Source organism: Cannabis sativa, chromosome 1, assembly GCF_029168945.1.
Source record: "Cannabis sativa cultivar Pink pepper isolate KNU-18-1 chromosome 1, ASM2916894v1, whole genome shotgun sequence".
NCBI lineage: Eukaryota > Viridiplantae > Streptophyta > Magnoliopsida > Rosales > Cannabaceae > Cannabis > Cannabis sativa.
The window spans coordinates 22,708,994-22,731,323 of NC_083601.1; the positions used below are offsets into that span (position 1 = coordinate 22,708,994).

At 29.8% G+C, this 22,330-nt stretch overlaps 1 protein-coding gene across 1 annotated transcript; it reads right to left on the reverse strand.

The window, feature by feature from the left end:
* Positions 1 to 16,965: 16,965 nt before the first annotated feature.
* Positions 16,966 to 22,046, reverse strand: LOC115706869 (pectinesterase). Its single transcript, XM_030634628.2, has 3 exons — positions 21,577 to 22,046; positions 20,489 to 21,115; positions 16,966 to 17,857 (listed from the first exon to the last, which is right to left on the reverse strand). The coding sequence occupies exons 1-3, from the start codon at positions 21,887 to 21,889 to the stop codon at positions 17,169 to 17,171; spliced, it is 1,629 nt and encodes a 542-aa protein (XP_030490488.2). The 5' UTR covers positions 21,890 to 22,046; the 3' UTR covers positions 16,966 to 17,168.
* Between the last annotated feature and the right edge of the window lie 284 nt (positions 22,047 to 22,330).

Below are 22,330 nucleotides of genomic sequence, written 5' to 3' on the forward strand. Positions count from 1 at the left end.
AAGATAAAAGCTAGAATTCTTGCCTCACAGAGCAGACAGAAGAGTTACGCAGATCTGAAACGCAGAGATGTTGAGTTCCAAGTAGGGGACCATGTATTTTTACGGGTATCTCCGATGAAGGGGATCAAGCATTTCGGGAAAAGAGGCGAGTTATGCCCTAGATTTACAGGACCTTTCGAGATTCTCGAGAAGATAGGTCAAGTGGCATACCGGTTAGCATTGCCTCCAGCTTTATCAGCAGTTCACAACGTATTCCATGTCTCGATGTTGAGAAAATACGTTTCAGATCCCTCTCATATACTCAGTTATGAGAGCACAGAGCTAACGGCCGGACATGACTTATGAAGAACAGCCAGTGCAGATCTTGGATAGAAAGGATAAAGTCCTTCGGAATAAGACCATAGCTTTGGTCAAGGTTCTCTGGAGAAACAGCAAGGTGGAGGAAGCCACCTGGGAGCTAGAGTCAGATATGAGAGCTCAATATCCAGAGTTATTCAGGTTAGATTTCGGGGACGAAATCCTTTTAAGGGGGGATAGTTGTAAAGATCGCTTAGTTTAATTTGGAAATTAGCAGTTAATCACGTTTAATTATGAAATTATTTATAACTATTTAAATAATTTATTATACTGTTATTTATTGAATTCAGAGATGCATTTTTATGTCATGTAGTAGTTTGCATAATTTTGCATTCCGGTGCCCGGTATTTTGGAACTCGGTGTTTGGCTCAGTAGAAATCACAACTTAGTATGTTAGTTGTTTGGGACGGTTTATTTAGACATTGGGAATGTCGGGAATGGCCGGGAATTTAGAATTTCCCAAAAATACCCCTTTAGTGTTATTTATGTGGTTTTAGTGTGGAGGGGCAAAATGGTCTTTTTGCCCCATTAGTATTTTGTCTTCTAGTGTTTTTATTAGTGGAATTATATGTTATTTGATATTAAATGTTGGCTGAAACAAAGAGTAAGATGTGCATGTTATTCATTTTCACTTTACAAAAAAATTACAAGTTTAAAAAAATAGAAAATTGGAAAAGCTCTCTCTCTCTCTCTCTTTTCCTCTCCATTTCGGATTCATTGTGCAGCAAGGAAAAGGAGATTTTTCTTGTGAATCTAGTAATTTTCAGCAAGTTTTGGGTGATCTTTGAAGAGGTATTCTTTTGTCTAGTCTTCTTACCTTGTTTTCTTGAATTTTTATGAAAAAGATGAGTAAATGCATGATGATTTGGAGTTTGTTGCTGCTGTAGTTTTAGGTTGTTTTCTATGATTTTCTATGCTTGAATTGAATGGAATTAAGTAGGTTTCATGCATGCTAGTTACTTGGTTCAAGTTTATGAGATTTTGTTCAAAAGCTTTGATTTTTAAAGAAATGTGTGAATCTGTTAATTGCTTGTTGTAGATGTTTGTTATTGTTTTCAGAGGTTTAATTATCCATGATTAAGTGGATTTAAGCTAGTTTGATTGCATGTTAGCTAGGTTTACTCAAGTTTGAGTTTAGAACTCAAAGCTTGAGCTTTAATGGTGATTTTTGCTATTGTGCTTTCTGGGTGGTTTTGAAGCTTTAGAAATGTTCTAGGGGATATATAGAACAAGTCTAGAAGGTTTCATTTGATTTGGAGTTGATTTGAGCAAGATATGGATTTTTGTGTTTGCTGCCTACGAGGAACCAGAATTCCGGTTGTGCATCCGGAATTCCGGATGGGGTTCTGAATTTTCCCAGAACCGGAATTCCAGTTGGGCAACCGGTCTACCGGTTGGGGAAAATTCTGAAACCCTAGATTTCCTCGTTTTTATGTTTTTGGGGGTATTGCCATGCTTTTTATCGATAGGGAAACTTTTAGTTCCTAGTTTAAGTCCCCGGGAAGTGATTTAGCGTATCACTTATAGTGTTGTGATTTTTATGGTTTAGGAGCCTGTAATCCGCCGCGCAGATAGTTCCAGTCAGGTTGACCGACACACCTGAATTCGGAATCCAAGTAAGATCAGTATAACAGTATGCATATGTAGATTACATGTTTAGCGTGCATGTAGGAAGCCTGTTAGATTACATTAGTTATGTATGTTGGCTTCGAACCATCCAACCCTGTCACGTCGGTACAGGCTGGAGTATGACCAGCAGCCAGAGTATGACCGGTTCGACCGATCAGGCATACACTTGGTTGGTGGTTCCGTACTATTGACGTATCCCGTCGGTACAGGCTGGAGTATGACCAGCAACCGGAGTATGACCGGTTCGACCGATCAGGAGGATACTGTAACACGTCGATACAGGCTGGAGTATGACCAGCAGCCGGAGTATGACCGGTTCGACCGATTAGGCTGTTACTTGTCAATAGTACCGTCCCTATGAACGTTCAGAACTCAGTACCGTGTTGGACACGGCAGTAGTGACTCAGTACCGTATTGGACACGGCAGTAGTGGGACTCAGTATCGTGTTGGACACGGCAGTTAGGGTTATGATCAGGGGTATGGGCGTCTGATCATGACCGGGATTATGTATGAGTATTATTATGCTTTTCTTACTGAGTCTGTCGACTCACAATTCTACGTTTATGTGTAGGTAAAGGCAAGGCTAAAGCTGATGGACCGTGAACGAGCTTGTGAAGATTGTACATGTCGAGGCGGTTAGGCCTGGAGCGTACGATCCTCGGGACAGCGAGGCTGATTTTGTAACTAGTCGCTAGGCGACATTTATTTTGTATAAACAGTTAACTTTTGTAAATGATTTTGTAATTGGGATCTCGAGTCTTTTTGTAATTATATTTTTCAAGTTTAATTAAAAAGCAAAAATTTTAATTAATCACGTTTTCCATAAACCTCGTTGATTAGCAACGAGCTGCACAGCATGTTTAAAAATCACGTAATACGCCTATGTTAGTTAGGGTGTTACAGTAAGACTGTGGATAATCAGCATCAAAGAAGGAGAGAAGGAGATCCAGATTCAGATCTTGATTATGCTCTGCTACAGAAAGGAATCAAGGGCTAGAGATCTGAATGGAAGGGGTCATTATATTCCGCTGCACCCAATGTAAGGTTTTCTTAAACTCTTATGTGTTTATTTCATTGTTTTAGAATTCATATTAAGATGTTAATCAAACATACTTGGTAGTAAATCTAGATCGTGGTAAAATATTTCCAACAAAAAATTACTAAACTGACGAATTACATAAATTTTGTTTATTAGTGAAACTATTTTGTATTTAAAGTTTAAATTTTATAGTGTTTAACTTGAAAATTAAACTTTATATCTAATAATTTTTATATTATATTTGAATATTAAAGTTGATATTTAAAATTTACGACACAAATTTCTTAAAAAAATTTAGGCAAATTAAATATTTTTTAATTTTTAATTAGATGAGCTACATTTAAAAATTTGTAACCCAATTTATATAGTATTAGTGAAAGTATGTTATAATCTAATCATCGACATAAACCCCTAATCACCAATTTTTTGTTTTTTAAAAGGACACCCTTCACTTGATTATTTTGTATTTTCATGCAAATTATTTGTAAGAGACTATGTACCCATCAATCGATCATATTTCTTGGGGTTTTCTTTTTCTTCATAAGAATATTTCTTTAGTTATTGTTAGGATTTATAGTAGAGTTAAGTACGGCAAAACTCTTAAAGTCTTATTTTGTTAGTAATTAACTCCTAAAATTTATTTTTTGACGGTAAAACCTCATAAATCTAAGTTCTTATACTTCGCTCTTTCTATCTATTTTTAGTTATTAACCGCCGACTTGGTTATCCATGAGTACATAGAGTATTGTCCACGTGGACACAATGTACACATAGTACTATGTTATTGGCACACCTACATAAATATTTAAAATAAAATAAAAATAAATTAATTTAAAAATATAAAAACAATTTTTTTCTTTCTAATCTACTATTTATTTTTTTCTAGAATTTTTTTCTTTTTCGTCATTCTTCTTCAAACAATCACCACCACCACCACCATCCACAACCACAAACCACCAAAATTGTCCACCACCACTAAAACCTCTTTTTTAGATCACAAACCCAACATAATAGCAGAATCATTTACCATGACTCAAACACAATCCCACATTTTAAATCCAAACGCAAATAAACAAATCTACACAATACATATGTCACCATATCAAATCCAAATCTCATAAAATAAACAAAAACCCAAATTAAATTAAAAATACAAAAAATTAGATCCAAAAGAACCACCTTTAAAATAGAAAAACAAAAAAAAAGAAAAACCAACAAAAAAATCAAAACCAGATATGTGTTGGGTTTTGTGCCATAAATAAAACTCATTTCAATATAATCAGGTTTTCTAATTAATAAAGATCAGAAATCACTTTTATGTTGCATGGTTCACATGATTTATTTCACGGTTATATTTAATGTATAAATTCTATTAAGTCCAGAACATATATATATAAATATGTATATATTTGTTCATGATTATAGTGTCGTCGGCACAGTGGAATATAATCATGATTATATGTTCAAAAATTTAATTCTCATAATTTGTCAATTCAATGGATTTAGACTGGCATGATAATCAGTGATAAGGTATACTTACACCTTGGATAAGTGTTATGTCCTTTCTAGGGCATTGACAAAATTTACCAGTATCAGATGTATGGAGTATACATTGGAAGAGACCGATATTGATCTTGGATAAGATATCATAAACTTACCGTTATATCTTTCTAAGTCAATATCAATGGTTGATCTTAGGTCTATGAATCTTAATCCTGATATGGTTAGGTTCAGCTTAGTTATATTATTTATGTTCTTAGAGTTGTTCGTGGAAGCTAACTTTTGGTTCTGGTGAATACTTACATCTTGGAAATATGGTAGTTCAATTAAATGGGAGCGTTGATCATAGATATGGAATCTATAATTTCTATAAGTATTTAGAAGTGAAACGATGATTTTCTTTGAGCTTGGCTGAATATAGATAAATAATTGAGATCTCATTTCAGTAATTATATTAGTTTACTGGAATATCATTTATAAGTTACTAAGTGTTTTAAGGATAAAATACATTGAATGGTAGAACGGTAAATTTGTCCCTATTCAGTGTAGATCATCTATAGAGGATCATTGACTATTAGAATTGTAATAATTATTAATCATAACGTATCTATATCGTGGTACATATAGAGCGTTCTATATAACTGAGAGTGCTATTCAATTCCAAATCTATGGTGGCGCATGGCGAAATTAATAAGTTGAGAATTTACTTGGTGAATTTTAGATCTACTTATTGCAAGCTAGGTTATATAGGCCCATAGTCCCCTCACTAGTTGAGATAATACTGCTTGCAGACTCATTTAATTAATTTTAATTAATCCATCATAATTCTAAAATTAGACTATGTCTTATTTAAGAATTTTCACTAAGCAAGGGCTTAATTGTGAAGAAAAGAGGTTTTTGGGGGTCAATTTGTTAATTAAGAGACTTTGCATGGTCTAATTAATAAATTACATAAATGAAAATTTTATTTAGTAATTAATTATAATTATTAAATAAATAGTTTTGACATTTATAGGATTGAATTGGAAAATATGATATTATTGAGAAGAAGAATAAGTGGTTGAAATAAAGTGGCAAAAATATAACTAGAGAATGGTCCACTATTATTGTACGACGCCATAAGTGGATTTTTGCCCAATATTTTATTCTTTTTTAATCCATATAATTCAGCCCTAAGCTCTAGTTGAAACACTATAAAAGGAACATGATACTTTCACTCATCCAACTTTTTAATTAATATCAATCTTGACTATTCAACCAACCTAGATGAGAGAGTTCATTCCTTAGTAATTTTAGCCTCCTTAATTGTTCTTCCTATTTCGGCCTATAGTGAGTGAGTGACATGCCCACACATAGCAAGTCAAGTACTCAATCATAGTGAGTAAGACGGTGGTAACCAAATCCGAAGGGGAGAAAGAGATCCAGGTTCAGATCTTGATAATGCTCTGCTACAAAAAGGAATCAAGGGCTAGAGATCTTGAACGGAAGGAGTCATATTATTCTGCTGCAATCAATGTAAGGTTTTCTTAAACACCTGTGTGTTTATTTCATTGTTTTAGAAAATTAATATTTAGGATGTTAATTTAACATACTTATTAGTAAATCTAGATCCTAGTAAAATATTCCCAACAATATGATGAAACCCATAACGATGGTAGCACAAAACTGCAATTGTTCACCACCCGAGGTTCGAAGGTGGCTGGATCGGACCTAAACACGAGTGGCTCTGACGAGATCTCTTGGTGAAGCTTGAGCTCACCTAAAATGGCTTGAAAGACATGAAGACGTGAACTCCGATGAGGAACTTGCAGCGATGAAAAGGCAATGAAATAGGGACGGAGATTTGGGGTTGGAGGTTTCGGGAGGTCCCAAGTTTAAAGATGGCCTCTGTCTCACCATGGTGTGGCCAGAAAAAGCTCAGCCAAGTTGGGCGAAGAGCTTATGAGAGAGAGAGAGAGAGAGAGAGAGAGAGAGAGAGAGAGAGAGAGAGAGAGAGAGAGAGAGAGAGAGAGAGAGAGAGAGAGAGAGAGAGAGAGAGAAGGTTAGAGAAGGGAGTTTGGGCACCGACTGTGGGTTGTTTGGTGTGGCAGCCATCTGCAAAGAGAGCAGGGTAAAGGGAGGCATTGAAGAAGATGAGATTTAGGTTTAGGTTAGGGTTTTTTTATTTTCTTTTCTTTTATATATATATTTTTTAATTTTAATTTTAAATCAATTTTTTAATTTTATTTTAAATATTTATGTACGTGGGTCAATAATATAGTGCCATGTGGACAACATCCTATGCACACATGGGTAGTCAAGTTGGCAATTAACAACTAAAAATGAATAGAAAGGGCTAAGTGATAACAAAACTTGAATTTAAAGGGTTTTATCATCAAAAAATGAGTTTTAGAGGTTAATTGTTAGCGAGGTAATACTATTGGGAGTTTTGACGCAATTTACTTTTTATAGTATATATAGTAAAAAAAAAATTGTGAAAGAACATGACAATTTGAAAATAGCGCACCAGCCTAATATATATAGGGAAGGGACCTTCTTCTATTGGGGCTCCAAAAAGACTCCATCGATGGGGGTATCTCAAAGACAATCAGAACGTGTCACGTCATTTAATGAAATTGTGTTTTATTTGAGCAAGAAACATCATATTAAAATAATTGAGCATCTTTATTTTTATATTATTTATATTTTTTTTTTGTTTTGTTAGTTTCTCTCTCTAAAATTTTATGAGCCCTTTTCGTTTCACAAACCATCGACAAATCCAACTTCCACCTCCATTGATGAACCCAAACAATACCTCCTTCAATGAACTTACCCTATAATCAAATTCTCATTTTTCTCTCTTTTTCTTCTTCTGTAATTTAGAGATCCACAATAGATTAAATAGATATTTTTTGTGATTCTATTCTTAAAGGTCCATTGTGGGAAGAGGTTTAAAAATACAAAGAAAACATGGATCTATAGACCTAAAATAAAAGTGGAAGAAAAATTTCAAAATAAATATTGGCATAAAATCTCTAAATCCCTAATTGAATCGAATATATGAATGTCAATTACTTGAGTTTTGTCTGTGTTTTAAGGAATAGGTGGGTCGAATATGTAAACACCATTCAGACTTGTTATAAATTTACAGTAAAAAAAAGACAAAGAAGGAGAAGAAGGGGATTGAAGAAATAGAGAGAGAAAGATGATAAATTAAAATAATCACGTGTTTCTCAAAACAGAAAGCAATGACACGTGACAATCTTTTATTCATTGAATGACATCCCATTATTAGAAAATTCTTATATATATATAAATATATAGAGCAATTTGCGATGAAATATCTTTATGTTTTAATTTTTGTACACTTAATTCCTTATTTTTTTAGTAGAAAATCCTCTTAAGTTTATTTTTCTTTACAAATTTGACACGCCAGTTAAATATTACCGTTAAATATCAACTAGATGCTACTGTATACACTTGTGTATATAACAGTAAAACTTTAAAGTCGATACAGTAGTAATCTAGTTAGTATTTAATTGTAATATCTAACTGATACCTTAAATTTGCAAGGAAAAGTAAACTTAAGAGAGTTTTGCCACAAAAAATAATAAAAGGGTTAAGTGTATAAAAGTTAAAACATAAGGAGATTTTGTTGCAAATTCCTCATAAACGTCTACTATGTCTCTCACAAATATATATACTTTTAGAAAATTCTACAATGCACCATTCTAAAAGTGCAACGATGCACTACTATTTGTTTCGACACTTGAAAAAAAATTTAGTCCAATTTTTTTCTCACGGTCTTGTTCGTTATAGTTATTTAAAACATTAAAAAATTTAACATGTCCAAAATTGAGTTGAAATAATCTGTTGCACGCATAATTTTTTTAATTTATGAAAGATGTTTTAAATAAATAAAACGTACACGAATATTAAAAAAATTTGACTAAAAATTTTTCTGAATGCGAAATTTATAGAGTATAGAGAGTTCATTAGTGCATTTTTTAAAAAAACATTATGAAAGCACCCAATAATTTATTTAATTTAGTAGTAGAAATTACACTATATATGGGAAAATCTTAAGAGTTTACTTTTTTATGGCATAAATAAATAAAGCTAAGGAGTTATGAATTTTTTTTGTTTTTGTTTTTTTTTTTTAATATTTATATGGATTTTTTTATGCCATATTTTTGTAAAAAAAGATGGAAATCCCATATTTGTAAACAATAATAAGTTTTGCCGGAAAAAATCACCGTCAGGAGAAAAAGTTACTGAAAAAGTCACCAGAAGTAAATATCTCAAATATAAACAAAAATAGAACCAGTTATAATTGAAATATAATCGGTTCTGTAACACAAAGAATAAAAACAAATAAAATAAAATCAAACTAATTATAGTTAAATTAGAACCGGTTATAACTAAAATAGAATCGGTTATATAACATAATGAATACAAAAAAGTAACATACAATAATTTAAACCGATTACAATTAAAAAATAAAGGGGAAATCAGTTCTTAAAATATTGAAACATAAATAAAAAATAAAACTAGTTCTACAATAAAAAAACCTCATAACACATAATAACTCATAAAACTGATTATAATTTTTTTTTAAAAAAATGGAGATCAATTTCAAAAAATATTGAGGCATCAGTTCCATAACAAAATAAATAAACACAAATAATAACACACAATAACTCAAATATAATATAAAGAAACTGTTTAAATTTATCAACTAGTTAAAAATTTAAGACAAAAAAACTAGTTCCGTAAAGCAACTATAAGATAAAAACTCACACACAAAATCACAAAAACCAGATAAATAAAATAGCTTAAACAAAAACATCCATTCAACATGCTCCAACCCACCAAATAATTACACCCATACCATATCTACCTCAAAAATACTCATTCATTATGTCTATATAACCGATTCCATTTTAGTTATAATCGGTTTGAGTTATTTTGTGTTATTTGTTTTTATTAATTATAACATTGTTATATAACTGGTTCATTATAACATTATTATAGAACCGGTTCTATTTTAATTATAACTGGTTTATGTTATTTTGTGTTATTTATTTTTATTCACTATGTTACAGAACCAGTTTTATTTTAGTTATAATCAGTTTGCGTTATTTTGTGTTACTTATTTTTATTCATTATGTTATAGAACCAGTTCTATTTTTATTATATTCGAGACATTTTCCCACATTTTTTTTTAAAAAAAAAACAAAAAAATTATAACCAATTTTATGAAGTATTATGTGTTATGAAGTATTTTATTGTGAAATAGTTTTGTTTTTAATTTATATTTCAGTGTTTTAGGAACTGATTTCTTCTTTGTTAACTTTTAATTATAATCAGTTTGAGCTATTGCGTGTTAGTTGTTTGTATTCATTATGTTATATAGCCGGTTCTATTTTAGTTATAACCGGTTTGAGTTATTTCGTGTTATTTGTTTTTATTTATTATAACACTATTATAGAACCGGATCTATTTTAATTATAACTGGTTTGAGTTATTTTATGTTATTTATATTTAATTATAATTGGTTCTGTAACATAATAGAACCGGTTATACTTTTAGTTATATCTGAGACATTTTATTCTGGTGACTTTTCCTATAACTTTGCCGGCGACGGTGATTTTTCCGACGATTTTCCCTGTACCGTTGATTTTTCCGGTGCCGGTGACCTTTTCGGCAAAACTTATTGTTGTTTTATAAATATGAGATTTCCACTTTTTTTTTACAAAAATATGGCATAAGAAAAACTCATATAAATGTAAAAAAAATAAAAAACCTATAACCCTTATAATGTTATTTATTTATGTCATAAAAAAAGTAAACTATACCTTCAATTCACTAAAAATTTCCCAATTTAGTTTAGGGATAATTTCACAAATGCACAAAAACAACAAAAAAACAAAAAAATACGGTTTCACGGAATTTTAAATATTTTTACGATTTTTTTGATTTTATTTACATAAAATACAGTCTTTTTATGTTGAAATTTTGTTCATTTGTTGTTAATTTTTTGTTATCTGTGTGTTATTTTTTGTTGTTTTTTTGTCGTTATTTTAATATTATTTTCATGTTACTTTTATGTTGTTTTCTTGTTGATTTTATGTTGTTTTCGTGTTATTTTTTGGAAAACCGTAAAAATGTAAAAAAATATTCTTTGAACGTAAAAATGTAAATATTTTATAAAAAAATAGTGTTTTATGTAATTATTCCTTTAGTTTATACAGCAGAATTTCCAAGCCCAAAAGTCAAAATTTAGTACGGTCCAACACATGTGAAAATATATATTTATTTTTTAATAAAATTTTACATATCTTAAGGGAGAGGTCATGGGTTCGAACCTAGGACCTTTAAACTATTAAGCTAATATATGATTATAAAATGCCATTACGTTACACTAAAAAAAAAAAAAGTCCAAGTTTTATAACAGAATAGTGTATTGAAAAAAACTTAATCTAAATATAATAATCATCAATATATTAACAAAGAAAGATAAACATTCATGATCTTAAATATATGAACGAGAAATTATACAATAAAACAACTGTACTGAAAATGAAAGTACCTTTATACCAAATTTACAAGCCTAGTGTTTTGACTTTTTACAATATTTTAACTTGGTAAATCCATAACGATACTATTCAACTAGCTAGGGCATACCAACTTATTAGTTAGTACACTAAAATTATTGATCCTAACTAATCAAAGACAGTGAGTTATATACTTGTTAGACTATAAAAAAACAAACAATATTAATATTAATTAATGTAAGAGTTGTTGGTATGTGTATAATGTATTTAGAACTACTCCTATTTATCATTATCCAACTTATTATCATTAACAAAATCCAGCTTTACGATATGGAATCATTCATGGATTAATGGACCATGCGTCTTTAGTAGATAAATAATAATAGTCAATTAATAATAATAATGGTTCTAAGCTAGACATATGAAATATTATTTACCTAATAAGGAACAACATTATTAAGTGTTTGACATTTTATACTATGTTGGTATTATGTATAATGCATGTATAATTAGGATTTTTTTTTTTTTTAAAATTAGGTGATGCTAAGTGTAATATATATGTATGTTTAATTTTTTTAATTAAGTAATGTATTTTTTTAAAAATTTTAAAATGAGGTTTGAGATTTTAATCTTTAAGAATTTTTTTTAGCTATTGCGGCTACATTATTGTGTTGTTTAGATATGACTATATATATACAATAAAATTCAAGTGAAATATCATGGTGAATTGTTGTGTGTCCGATTCGAGCAGAATTAAATCTTATTTTAATTCAAAGTTAAACTAAAAAAGTTAAAAATATGGTACGATTAAAATTATCTACAATATTTTAAGTATTTTAAATTTAAATTAAAATTTCCTTACACATATAAAATATCTACATAATTTTTATTTTTAAATATATATAATAATATTATAAAATTAATAATAAATATTATGTTAAGTTATAGTATATTCTGTTTAAGTTAACGTAAAAAAAATCTAATAATACTGTTAAAACAATAATTTTATTACAAAATTACATTTTTTATAATATATATATATATATGTACTAGGTATTATAGTAACATGTGATGCATATTTATATTAGAGTTGTTATTACTTAATTATTAATTTAAATAACAAAAATAAAAATTAAATCTAATACAATTCAATTATATTTTTATAAACTTTAATCTAGCTTAAAATTTATTTATAAATATATGTCTAACTAATTTATTAAATTATAAAATGAGTAAATAAATTTAAATATTTTAAACAATATAACTAATATATTTGTTATAAAGTACGATTAATTAATTGAATTAACATCTAATAATCTAATTTTTTTTGATACTTTTAAATAATAATCTAAGTTATATTTTAATAAATAAATTAAATTTAGATATTTAAAACTATTTTTCTTAAAAAAAAAAGATAATTAATTGATTGATTTAACGGTGTTAGTTTTCACCATCAACTTTAACGGAAAGATAATTAATTGATTAAATTTATATTTCTCATTATATTTATCATTAATATTACTAAATTAATACCATAAATTTTAAAATCATATACATTTTATAACATTTTTTTACAAAAATAATGTGTTGAGAACTTTTATTTATTTATTTTTTATTTTTTTGTATAGATAGAATTAATATATTATTTTTAAGACAATCTCGAAAACTGAAATCCTAATTTTTGATGGTGATTAAGAAGCTCTGATCTTGTGGGTAGTTTTCTTAGCTTCTATCTCTAGAAATTAGAGCTTCTCACACTTAGCCTATTTCTATAATACTATCTCGTGAGAAATAAAAACTCAAAGTAAACATAGTTCTATTTTTGTCGTGATACAGGAAGTGAACTACTATAAATTTATTGTGTCTCTCTTATAATTACTTAACAACTGTTTTATTCTTGCCAATCCAGCGAGTAGGCGTGGCTTAGAAGTCTAGTCTAGAATTTTGAGTCAATAGGGGTCAAATGCGTTCATTGGAGCGTATCCAGGAATATCAATAGCAAAATAATCAAAACAACCTAAAAATCAAGAAGGTAGTTTTTATGTATTAAAATACATCAGTGACATCGTCACACATGTAAATCCTAACAAATACTTAATCGATATAAAAGTTATAAGTTTTAACTATTAATTATCTTATTTATTATATTAACAAACATTTTAATATATATACTAATGAAAATATACTTTTTTTTTTTATAGTTTGGGGATATAAGAAGACATACGATGCAAAAATTGAATTACAAGGACATTGGGTAAAATAATTATTTACGGTGATTCACGAAGACTTGCAGTGATTCACGAAGGCTTGTAATGATTCTGAATTGTATAAGAATTTTCCCATATTTTCTATGTTTAATTATATAACTTGTAAATATTTTTTCTCTCATTTTTCTATGTTTAGTTAGATAATAACTTGTAACCACTTGGATTAATTTTAAAATATTTGTGTAATATATTTATTTAGAATAATGCCTATAAATACATTTAATTATATGGTTAATTTATTTTTAATTATATGAAATTAATATTTAATTTAAATATATTAATAAAAATAAGGAAAAATAAAATATATGAAAAATAAACAAAAATATTTAATTTTCAACTTTAGAAAACACCCTACGACGTCGGTTATTTGAAAATAACCTACGCCATAAAATACTATGACGTCAGTTATTTGCTAATAATCGACGCCATAAAGGCACGTCATTAAATAAATAACCCCCTATGTCATTGGTTATTATGAAATAACCGATAGTATAATAATCGATAGTATAATATCTTCTGTTAATGCTTTCCCCTACGACGTTTATCGGTTATTCCCCCTACGGTGTCACCTAAAATAGCATCGGTATCGAATTTCACAAAAACTAATGCTGAAAGCCCTTAAAGACTGCCTCTAAAGCCCATTTTTTTTAGTAGTGCAAGATTATTTGATTGATGAAACTCAATAAATGAATCTAGTTTATTGGGGCTTAGAATTATAGGTCCATGGTACTGGATTGCCACTATCAAACACTGACAAAGGAAGAGAAAATAGATGTGTATGAGAGTTTGGAAAAATCTATTTTGAATTGTCAAAAAATAGTGATTATTGATTTTGTAATAAATAATTTATTTTTTAAATTAATTAAATTAAATAAATTGGAAAAAGACAAGAGTTATCAGGACAAAAGACACACCCCTTGTCTTAATAGAGACAAGGGAGGCACAACCTACACTGTGTCTAGACGACACTACCTACATTGAGTGTCTCCACTGATTTTATCTTTTTGGATTAATTAATTAATTCTAAAGATTAATATTTATTTAAATTTGAATTTAAAAAGTGGTTATAAATATTTTTTTATGGTTGAGATATTCTTTCAATGTAGTTGAGAGATTTTCTCAATTGGTTATAGAAAATAAATATCTATAACGAAATCAGTTATATTAATTATTCAAATAAGTAAATATGATTTAATTAATAGATTTAAATTTAAGATAAAATAATTATTAGTTTTTATTTTATATACCTTATAAACCAAATTCAAAAAATGAGAATTATTACGTATAATTTTTGGAAAACCTAAAGAGGTTAATTTGATTAATATTTTCTCTCTATCACTAAAAAGAAAAATTCTTGCTCATTTGCTGAGATAAACTAAAGAACTCTACACACTTTATTATCTTACTAGCCTACACTAATTTTTTTGTGTGGTAGAATATCTGGAAGGCTACAATATGAGTTTTCTAATCAACCAAAAAAGATACAACTTGCGAAAAGAATCAAAGATATGTTGATAGGCTTCAAGTGGTAATATTTTTTTTTTATCTATTTACTTTTAGTTTAACATATATACATATGGTGATATTAGGTATATGATACAATGATAATCAATCACAACTCTTTCGCTGAGAATCTGATTTAGTACCATAAAACCAATAATCGGTTCATTACATGAGTAGGGATTATTGTTGTTGAGATTTGCAAAATTTGATGTCAAGTTGTGAGTAGCTCCAATGTCAGGATACCAACTCTCATCACTCACAGATTTTGGACCATCACACAAATTACTTGCATCTCGGCTATATTGTCCATTGGAGGAAAGTTGGTGAAGGATTCTTGCCCTGTGAACGACTTATCGAAGCGATAAAAATAATGCTTTTATAATGTGGCCCAACTAATTTTGTGGCTTTTGTTCCCAATTGGTATTCTGACCTCGACCATAACCAGAGGACCCACCTCGAGATGTTGTATTGTTTGGGGACCATGACCATAGGAGGGACCACCACATGCCATGGGATTATAGTGAGAGCTTCCACTATTGTTGAAAAAGGGACTGATAGGACCACGACCTGAGCCAGGATTGAATCTAAGAGGTACAAGCAGTGTTGAGTAAGATGATCGACCATGGAAATTGGACCCAGGGGTTCTTGTTTGCGAGTGACTCTTGGCTTTTTTCTCTATTTGAATAAATTTAGCCATCAACAAGGTTTCAATCTCTGTAATATGTATGCATCTTTTCATGGTGACGGACGTGACAAACACATTATAATTCGACGACAACCCATTGAATATGACTTCTATATGATCTTGAGGTGTTTGAGGGTGGCCAATAGTAGCTAGGAGATCAATGATACCTTTGATCTTGAGCATATAATCACTGAGTGACCTTGTCATCTTAGTGTTTCGAAACTGAGTTATGTAGTACTTTGTGATTTCCTGTGTGTCGTAACTAATTATTCTATTGATTCTTTTTTCGGACATAAATGAGAGTAGCCAAGAGATAAGTAGATTTTTTTTGTTGTTCCCTATCTTCAAACTTAGAGTTGAAATTGTTGGATTGCTCTTTTGTAACTGTCAAGAACTTTGCAGGAACCCGAGTAGGATCAAGAAATTTTTGAAACTGACTGCCTTTGCTCGAGGCAAGAACTTGATGTTTTCAGGGAAGAAAATTGTGCTCATCATGTTTAATTGATAGGGAATGATTGAAAGAAATAGGGTACAATTTAGGTAGTGAAACTTGTTAATTGTTGTGTAGCTAAGTATTGTTATATCTTAATGCTTCACCAGTTGAAGAAGTTAGAATCTCCATTGAAGAAACGACTAGAGCTCTAATAGTCTTTGAGAGAGAAAGAGTGATTGATTAATTATAGATTACAAAGCTTTATATACCGCATTAAGCTAACAACTATCTTTAACTAACTTCTAACAACCACTCCTAACAACACTAACTAATTAAGTTAATTAGTTGACCATAATTAACTAACTAACTAACTAATTACACTAAACATCATCCTTGACAAATAATATTATGATGAAAATTGATATTCATACAAGTGTTGTCCATACTTTTATTAAATTGCTCTAATAACAAGTAACAACAAGCTGTGTTAACTTAACTTTGCTCCTTTCTCCATATACTCCCTCTACCACTCACATAAATATTCCTCTGCTTATATATCCACCGACACCAATTGACTGGTACTGAATAAATTTAGGGGTATAATTTCTTAATTTACAACTATACTGATCAATATTGAAAACTTAATTGGTGTGTCGTTTTAACACCATTTGTATAAATGCTATATAGGAAGACTTAAAATATGTTTATATGACTTGCAGTCGACACACGCTCGTTTTCCTCCTCTTACTCTCTACTGGCTTACATAGTCAATTTGTTCTGAATCCTGATGATTACTAACTGGGAGAAGTGTTCACTTTCAGTCTGACAAAATTGAATACTAAATAATAAATTAGTACTAAGACTTGGCACAATTGAAGAAAGAATATAGTATAGGGACGAAACTGTTTAACTTTACGTACATCATACATGTCTCTATATTTTAGTGCTATATATATGGTACTCATGTATGTAAATCATCTTTATATTGATTGGTAATTAATAACGAACACTAATATGATAAAATGAACCGAACCAAATAGATTTTCACTGCATGAATTTTGAGAATGAATACATTAAACATATGCATGATTCCACAGTGTTTTTATATATTATACATAGGGATACAATTTCATTATCTAAACAATACATAAAATAATAACTTAAAAAATTACACCAAATAATAAAATATAAAATCCAATAATTTCAAAACTAGTCCAACTAGAGACCAGAGTTGAAAACCACCTTAGTGGAAGGCAGCCATGAATTTCCACCAATTAAATTGGCAACAGTGAACTTAGAAGCATCACTAACTCCGATCAAGTGAAACCCAGGCCAGTTGACCCTTTGACCAGTCGCAGCCCCGGGTCCCACATTAGCATACTCAGCAAAATACAGAGTACTCAGAACAGAGCTTCCAGAACCAGGCCACTCTTCCCACCCTTTAGGGGAGATAGCCTCATCAATGTTAGACTGCATAACCACAGCTCTCGAATACGACTTCCACGGCCGACCCAGGTAAGATTTGAACGAGTGTTTTACGGATTCGAATTCTGCGCTGGCTGTGATACGACAGTTTTGGACAGAGAACCCGGTGTTTTGACCCGGGTCGGATCTGCCGTGGGCTAGGATGACGTTGGCGCCACGTGGACGGCGGAGGGCGAGTTCGCAGTTTTGAAATACGGCGGCAGCGTTGCCGAAGATGAAATCGACGGTGCCGGAGATGTCACACTCGCGGTAGAATTGGCGGAGAGCGAGAGCGTAGAGTGTGTCTTGGTAGCCGGCGATGCTGCACCTGTATAGGGCTGATCGGTCCGAGGCGATGTACAGAGCCAAGGCTTGTTTTCCATGTGGTCCCGCCGTGTTGTGGAACCCGATGTCCCGTGCGATGAACCCGTCACCGGTAACAGCTGGCCGTAATTTAAAAGTTAATATTGGTTGATTTTGCGATGTACCCACTACTTATTTTGGTATCCGGACAAAAATTTTAGTTTAATTGTTTTTTCATATTCACGTAAGATATAGCTATTTATCATATTTACAAAATTTTGAGAAATTTAAAATAATTTATAATACAGAAAATAATGTTCAAATAATTTATTTTATACTCATATAAAATAAAATAGTTACGCATACAATACACTGCTTGAACATAATTTTATTTTTTAAAATTTGCAAAATATCTTAAATAACTATAATTTAAAAAAAATTTGACTAAAAAATTATTTTAAATGCTAAAGTAAATAGAGATGTATCCAATATATCTCTTTTAAGAGAGTGTATTATAGAATTTCTCAATAATATTTTTTAATGAAATTATAAAGAATTATATAAACATTTATAAAATAAAATAATTATGTTTTTTAATTGTATCAAAAATTTAAAAAAATTAGGAAAAATATGCAATGAGAAATTTTTATTTTTACAGAATTTTTTTATTTATAAAAATATGAACTTTAATAAATTATTCCATATATATTTTTTATTTTATAAATTATTTATAATTAATTTGTAATTATTATGAAGTTGAATTTTTTCGTTATTTTTAGTTATTTTATAATTCTTATGAGGTTGAAATCTAATTTTTTTTTTTTTTTACTTTTTGTTAAAAAAATTATTTTTTTATAATTTTAAAATTGTATATTTATAAATAAAAATTTCAGTAAAATTATTAATAAAACATATAAAAAAATATTTTTAAAATATTCCTTTTGTTCTTGATTTTTGAGCTAAGGATATATAATCTTAAAATAAAAAAACAAATAGTTTAATAATAATAATATTGTTGAAAAGGTGATAGTGATATATATATATACATGCATCATGATCGAATGAAACACAAGTGAAAGGTTGTAATTTATTCTTTGGAAAGCAAAAGAGAGTTTTCCGTCGACAGTCATTGATGGGATTGATATATAGTGGATAGTATTTAATTTCTCCCATTAATAACAACAATATTAGTTAAGATCATATAATAATTAATATATAAATATATATTTATTATATGCTTGTTAGGGGTGTTCGCGGTGCGGGTGGTGCGGTTTTTAACCATTTTTTCAAACCAACCCGCACATGCGGTTTTTCTAATTTTCCAAACCGCACCCGCACCGCGATACTAAAAAACCGCAAAAACCGCACCGCAAAAAATGATGCGGTGCGGTGCGGTTTCTGCGGTTTATGCGGTTTGAACTATCACATTTTTTTTGAAGTCATCACAAAATAATTAAACTATCATTAATATAATTATTCCAAAACACTTAAGAAAATACAACAAACTTGAGACTAATAAAAGTTATAACAACAACAATAAGTTAATAATCTTTTTAAAGTTTCAACAACACACCTAAATCAAAATAATAAACTTGAAACTAATTAAATTCCAACAACAATATAAATGCACAAACACAAACTTCTAACTCCAAATTTCAATACACATGTATGGGCTTGGGTTTGTTGCTAAGAAGAGAGGGTTTGTGAAGAGTTATGAATTTTGTCCTAAGATTTATGGGCTTGGGTTGGGCTCATATGTATGGGCTTAATTAAATAAATATAAAAATTAAAATTTTAAAACATGCGGTGCGGTGCGGTTTGAATCGCGGTTTAATAATTCCAAACCGCAAACCGCACCGCACCGCGCGGTTTGGGAAAAATTCAAACCGCAACCGCACCGCGAAGAATTTCAAACCGCATTTTTTTTGCGGTGTGGTGCGGTGCGGGCGGTTTGAGCGGTTTGAGCGGTTTGATGTACACCCCTAATGCTTGTATTTTCTATCTTCGAATTAATGGGATATTTGTCATATTTATTATTAATTCATTGATTAAATTTAAAAATGATCTATAAAAAAAATGAAATAAGGATCAAACCTATGTGATATTAAATAAATAAATAAATAATATGGAACATTTGTAGTTCAAAATGATATACTTTAAACTATTTTATCAACATCAGGGTTATATACACATGTTTCTTTTTTTTTTTTTCGAATTAAAATATTAAGTATTATTTGATTTGTAGGTTTTTGGTGATTAATGTTTTTGATGTTGCTAGCTAGTTCCTTTAGTGATTAACTCTAAATCATATAAAATAAATGTTTTAAATAAACCTCTAAATCATAAATCTTGACACTATATCACTTTATATGACTATTTACTTTTATACTTAAAGATTGATGGAAACAGTTTGAAACTTCTATACATATTTATAAGAAGAAAATTTATCAAAAATTTTCTATAAATTTATTAAAGTGAATTTTATTGCGCTACTATATAAAAAAAATTATTTTTGCGATTATAATATTTGGAAAGCTCATATCTTGTTATATGTTTTAATTATTTTGTTGAGAAAATCGTATTTTTGTAATTTTAAAAATTTAAAATTAAATTTTTGTAAATAAAAGTTTAAAATGGTAAAAGTGTAAATAAAAAATATATATATATATATTTTTTTTTCTAAAAAAAAATGGTTTAGTGTCTTTTACAAGAAAAATAAAATAGAACAATAATAAGTTGCTTTTATATAAGATGATGAAGTAATAACTTACTGAATGTGGCAGTGGCTGGCATAGTAGTTCCACCAGCAACACTATCACTCCAAACAATGACAGTAGAATCTTTTCCATCTCCAATCAAAGTAATGCCATCTTTATTGGTTTTAATCTTCTCCTTATAAACTCCACTTTTCACATGAATCACGAAACGACCCCCAGAAGATGGTGCAGCTTCTATAGCTTCAGAAACCGTTTTATAATTCCCAGAACCATCTTGAGCAACAACAACATCCGCATTTACTGTGGTTGTTGCCTGAAGTAGTTTTCTGTCTTTACGAGATATCCACTTTGGAAAATCTGGTGATGATTCGTCCTTATAATTCTGATCAGACAAACCACGAGATTTGGTATCGAACGGCGTCGTTTGAATGCGATTTGTAAGAGCTAATGCGTTGCTGCTTAACTCGTATAGATAAGACATTTTTTTGGCGATATCGCTCCTAACGACGTCGTTTGGGACGACCTGTCCTTCCTCGGCTGAGTCTTTACAAGCTTCTTGGAAAGTCAACGCGGCGCTTAGCCATGTTTGGATGTCTTCCACTTTGTTTTTGTTGTTAAGTGCTGTTAGAGATTGTTGTAGCCTTTTCTCCGATAAGTTCATTAAAGTTTCACAGTACTCGCCTGCATATAAATATATATTTTTCTTATATATTAATATTACAGCAAAATAAATAAAGTGTAAATAACAATTGGACAGTTAAATAATAAAATACATCTTATATTTTTTTTTTTCGAAATTTACTTTCTATATTATTTTTTTTTATTTATACTGCTTCGATAATTTTTATGGGGTTACTATATGGATTTTGGTTAGGATAATTTAGATTGATCCATTAGTTGTTGGATGAATTTCTAAAAATGTAAAAAAATTGTTTTAAAAAATGTATAAATGAAAAAATTCTTATTTTTTAAAATGACAAAAATGAGACACTGACCTCCTCAATAGTTTTCGAAAACTCTTATTTATATTATTTTGAAAAATATAGAGTCAAATCGATAATTTTTACAAACACGAGATCCAAATTAGTATTTACTCATAAATAAATAAATTTATATAATTAAATGAAGAAAAAAAATGTGACCTGTGGATGGTTGAGCTGATGATTGGACCCCTAGTTGGGAGGTCAAGATGGTGGAATGAGTACTGTTGGGGAGCTTTGACTCAGATATTGTCTTGTTGAGAAGAACAGAAATTATATCAGTGTATCCTGATGATGAGCTACTTAAGCCAGCCATGTTTAAGGTTTGAACACATATGGATGGGTATCTAGTAAGGCTGCAATCTTCCTCAACAATGTGTCTTATTTGGGGATTGGTAGCCCCTAATGCACATATTCCCATTAATGCCCAAAACACCAAAAAAATTTCTACCATTCTCATCATGATCATGATCATATAAAATATAAAAGAAAAAATAAGTTTTTTTTTATGTATACTATAACTAAAAGAAAGCTATCTTAGAAGTGCATGTATATACTATATAGTGTTGCAAGAAGAGAATGAGAGGGTCTTAGTATTTATACTATTATAAATTGTAATAATATATTTTTAGGTTTTCTTTGAATAATAATAATTTGTAGTGGAGAATAGGCGTGGCTGTTCTGATGTGGCTGTACGTATTAGCTAAAGAGTCATATAGCGTTAGTTTGGATGTCAATTTTCACTATTAATATCATGAATAATTGACATCCCTCAAAAGTCAACATCTTCTCAATTCGTTAAGCTTATTAGTCTATTGATCCTTTATTAATCTACTTAACTTGCTATTTATCTATAAAAATTTTATAATATAACTATTTTATATTTTTGGCTGGAGTTTATAAATTTTTTGGGTTT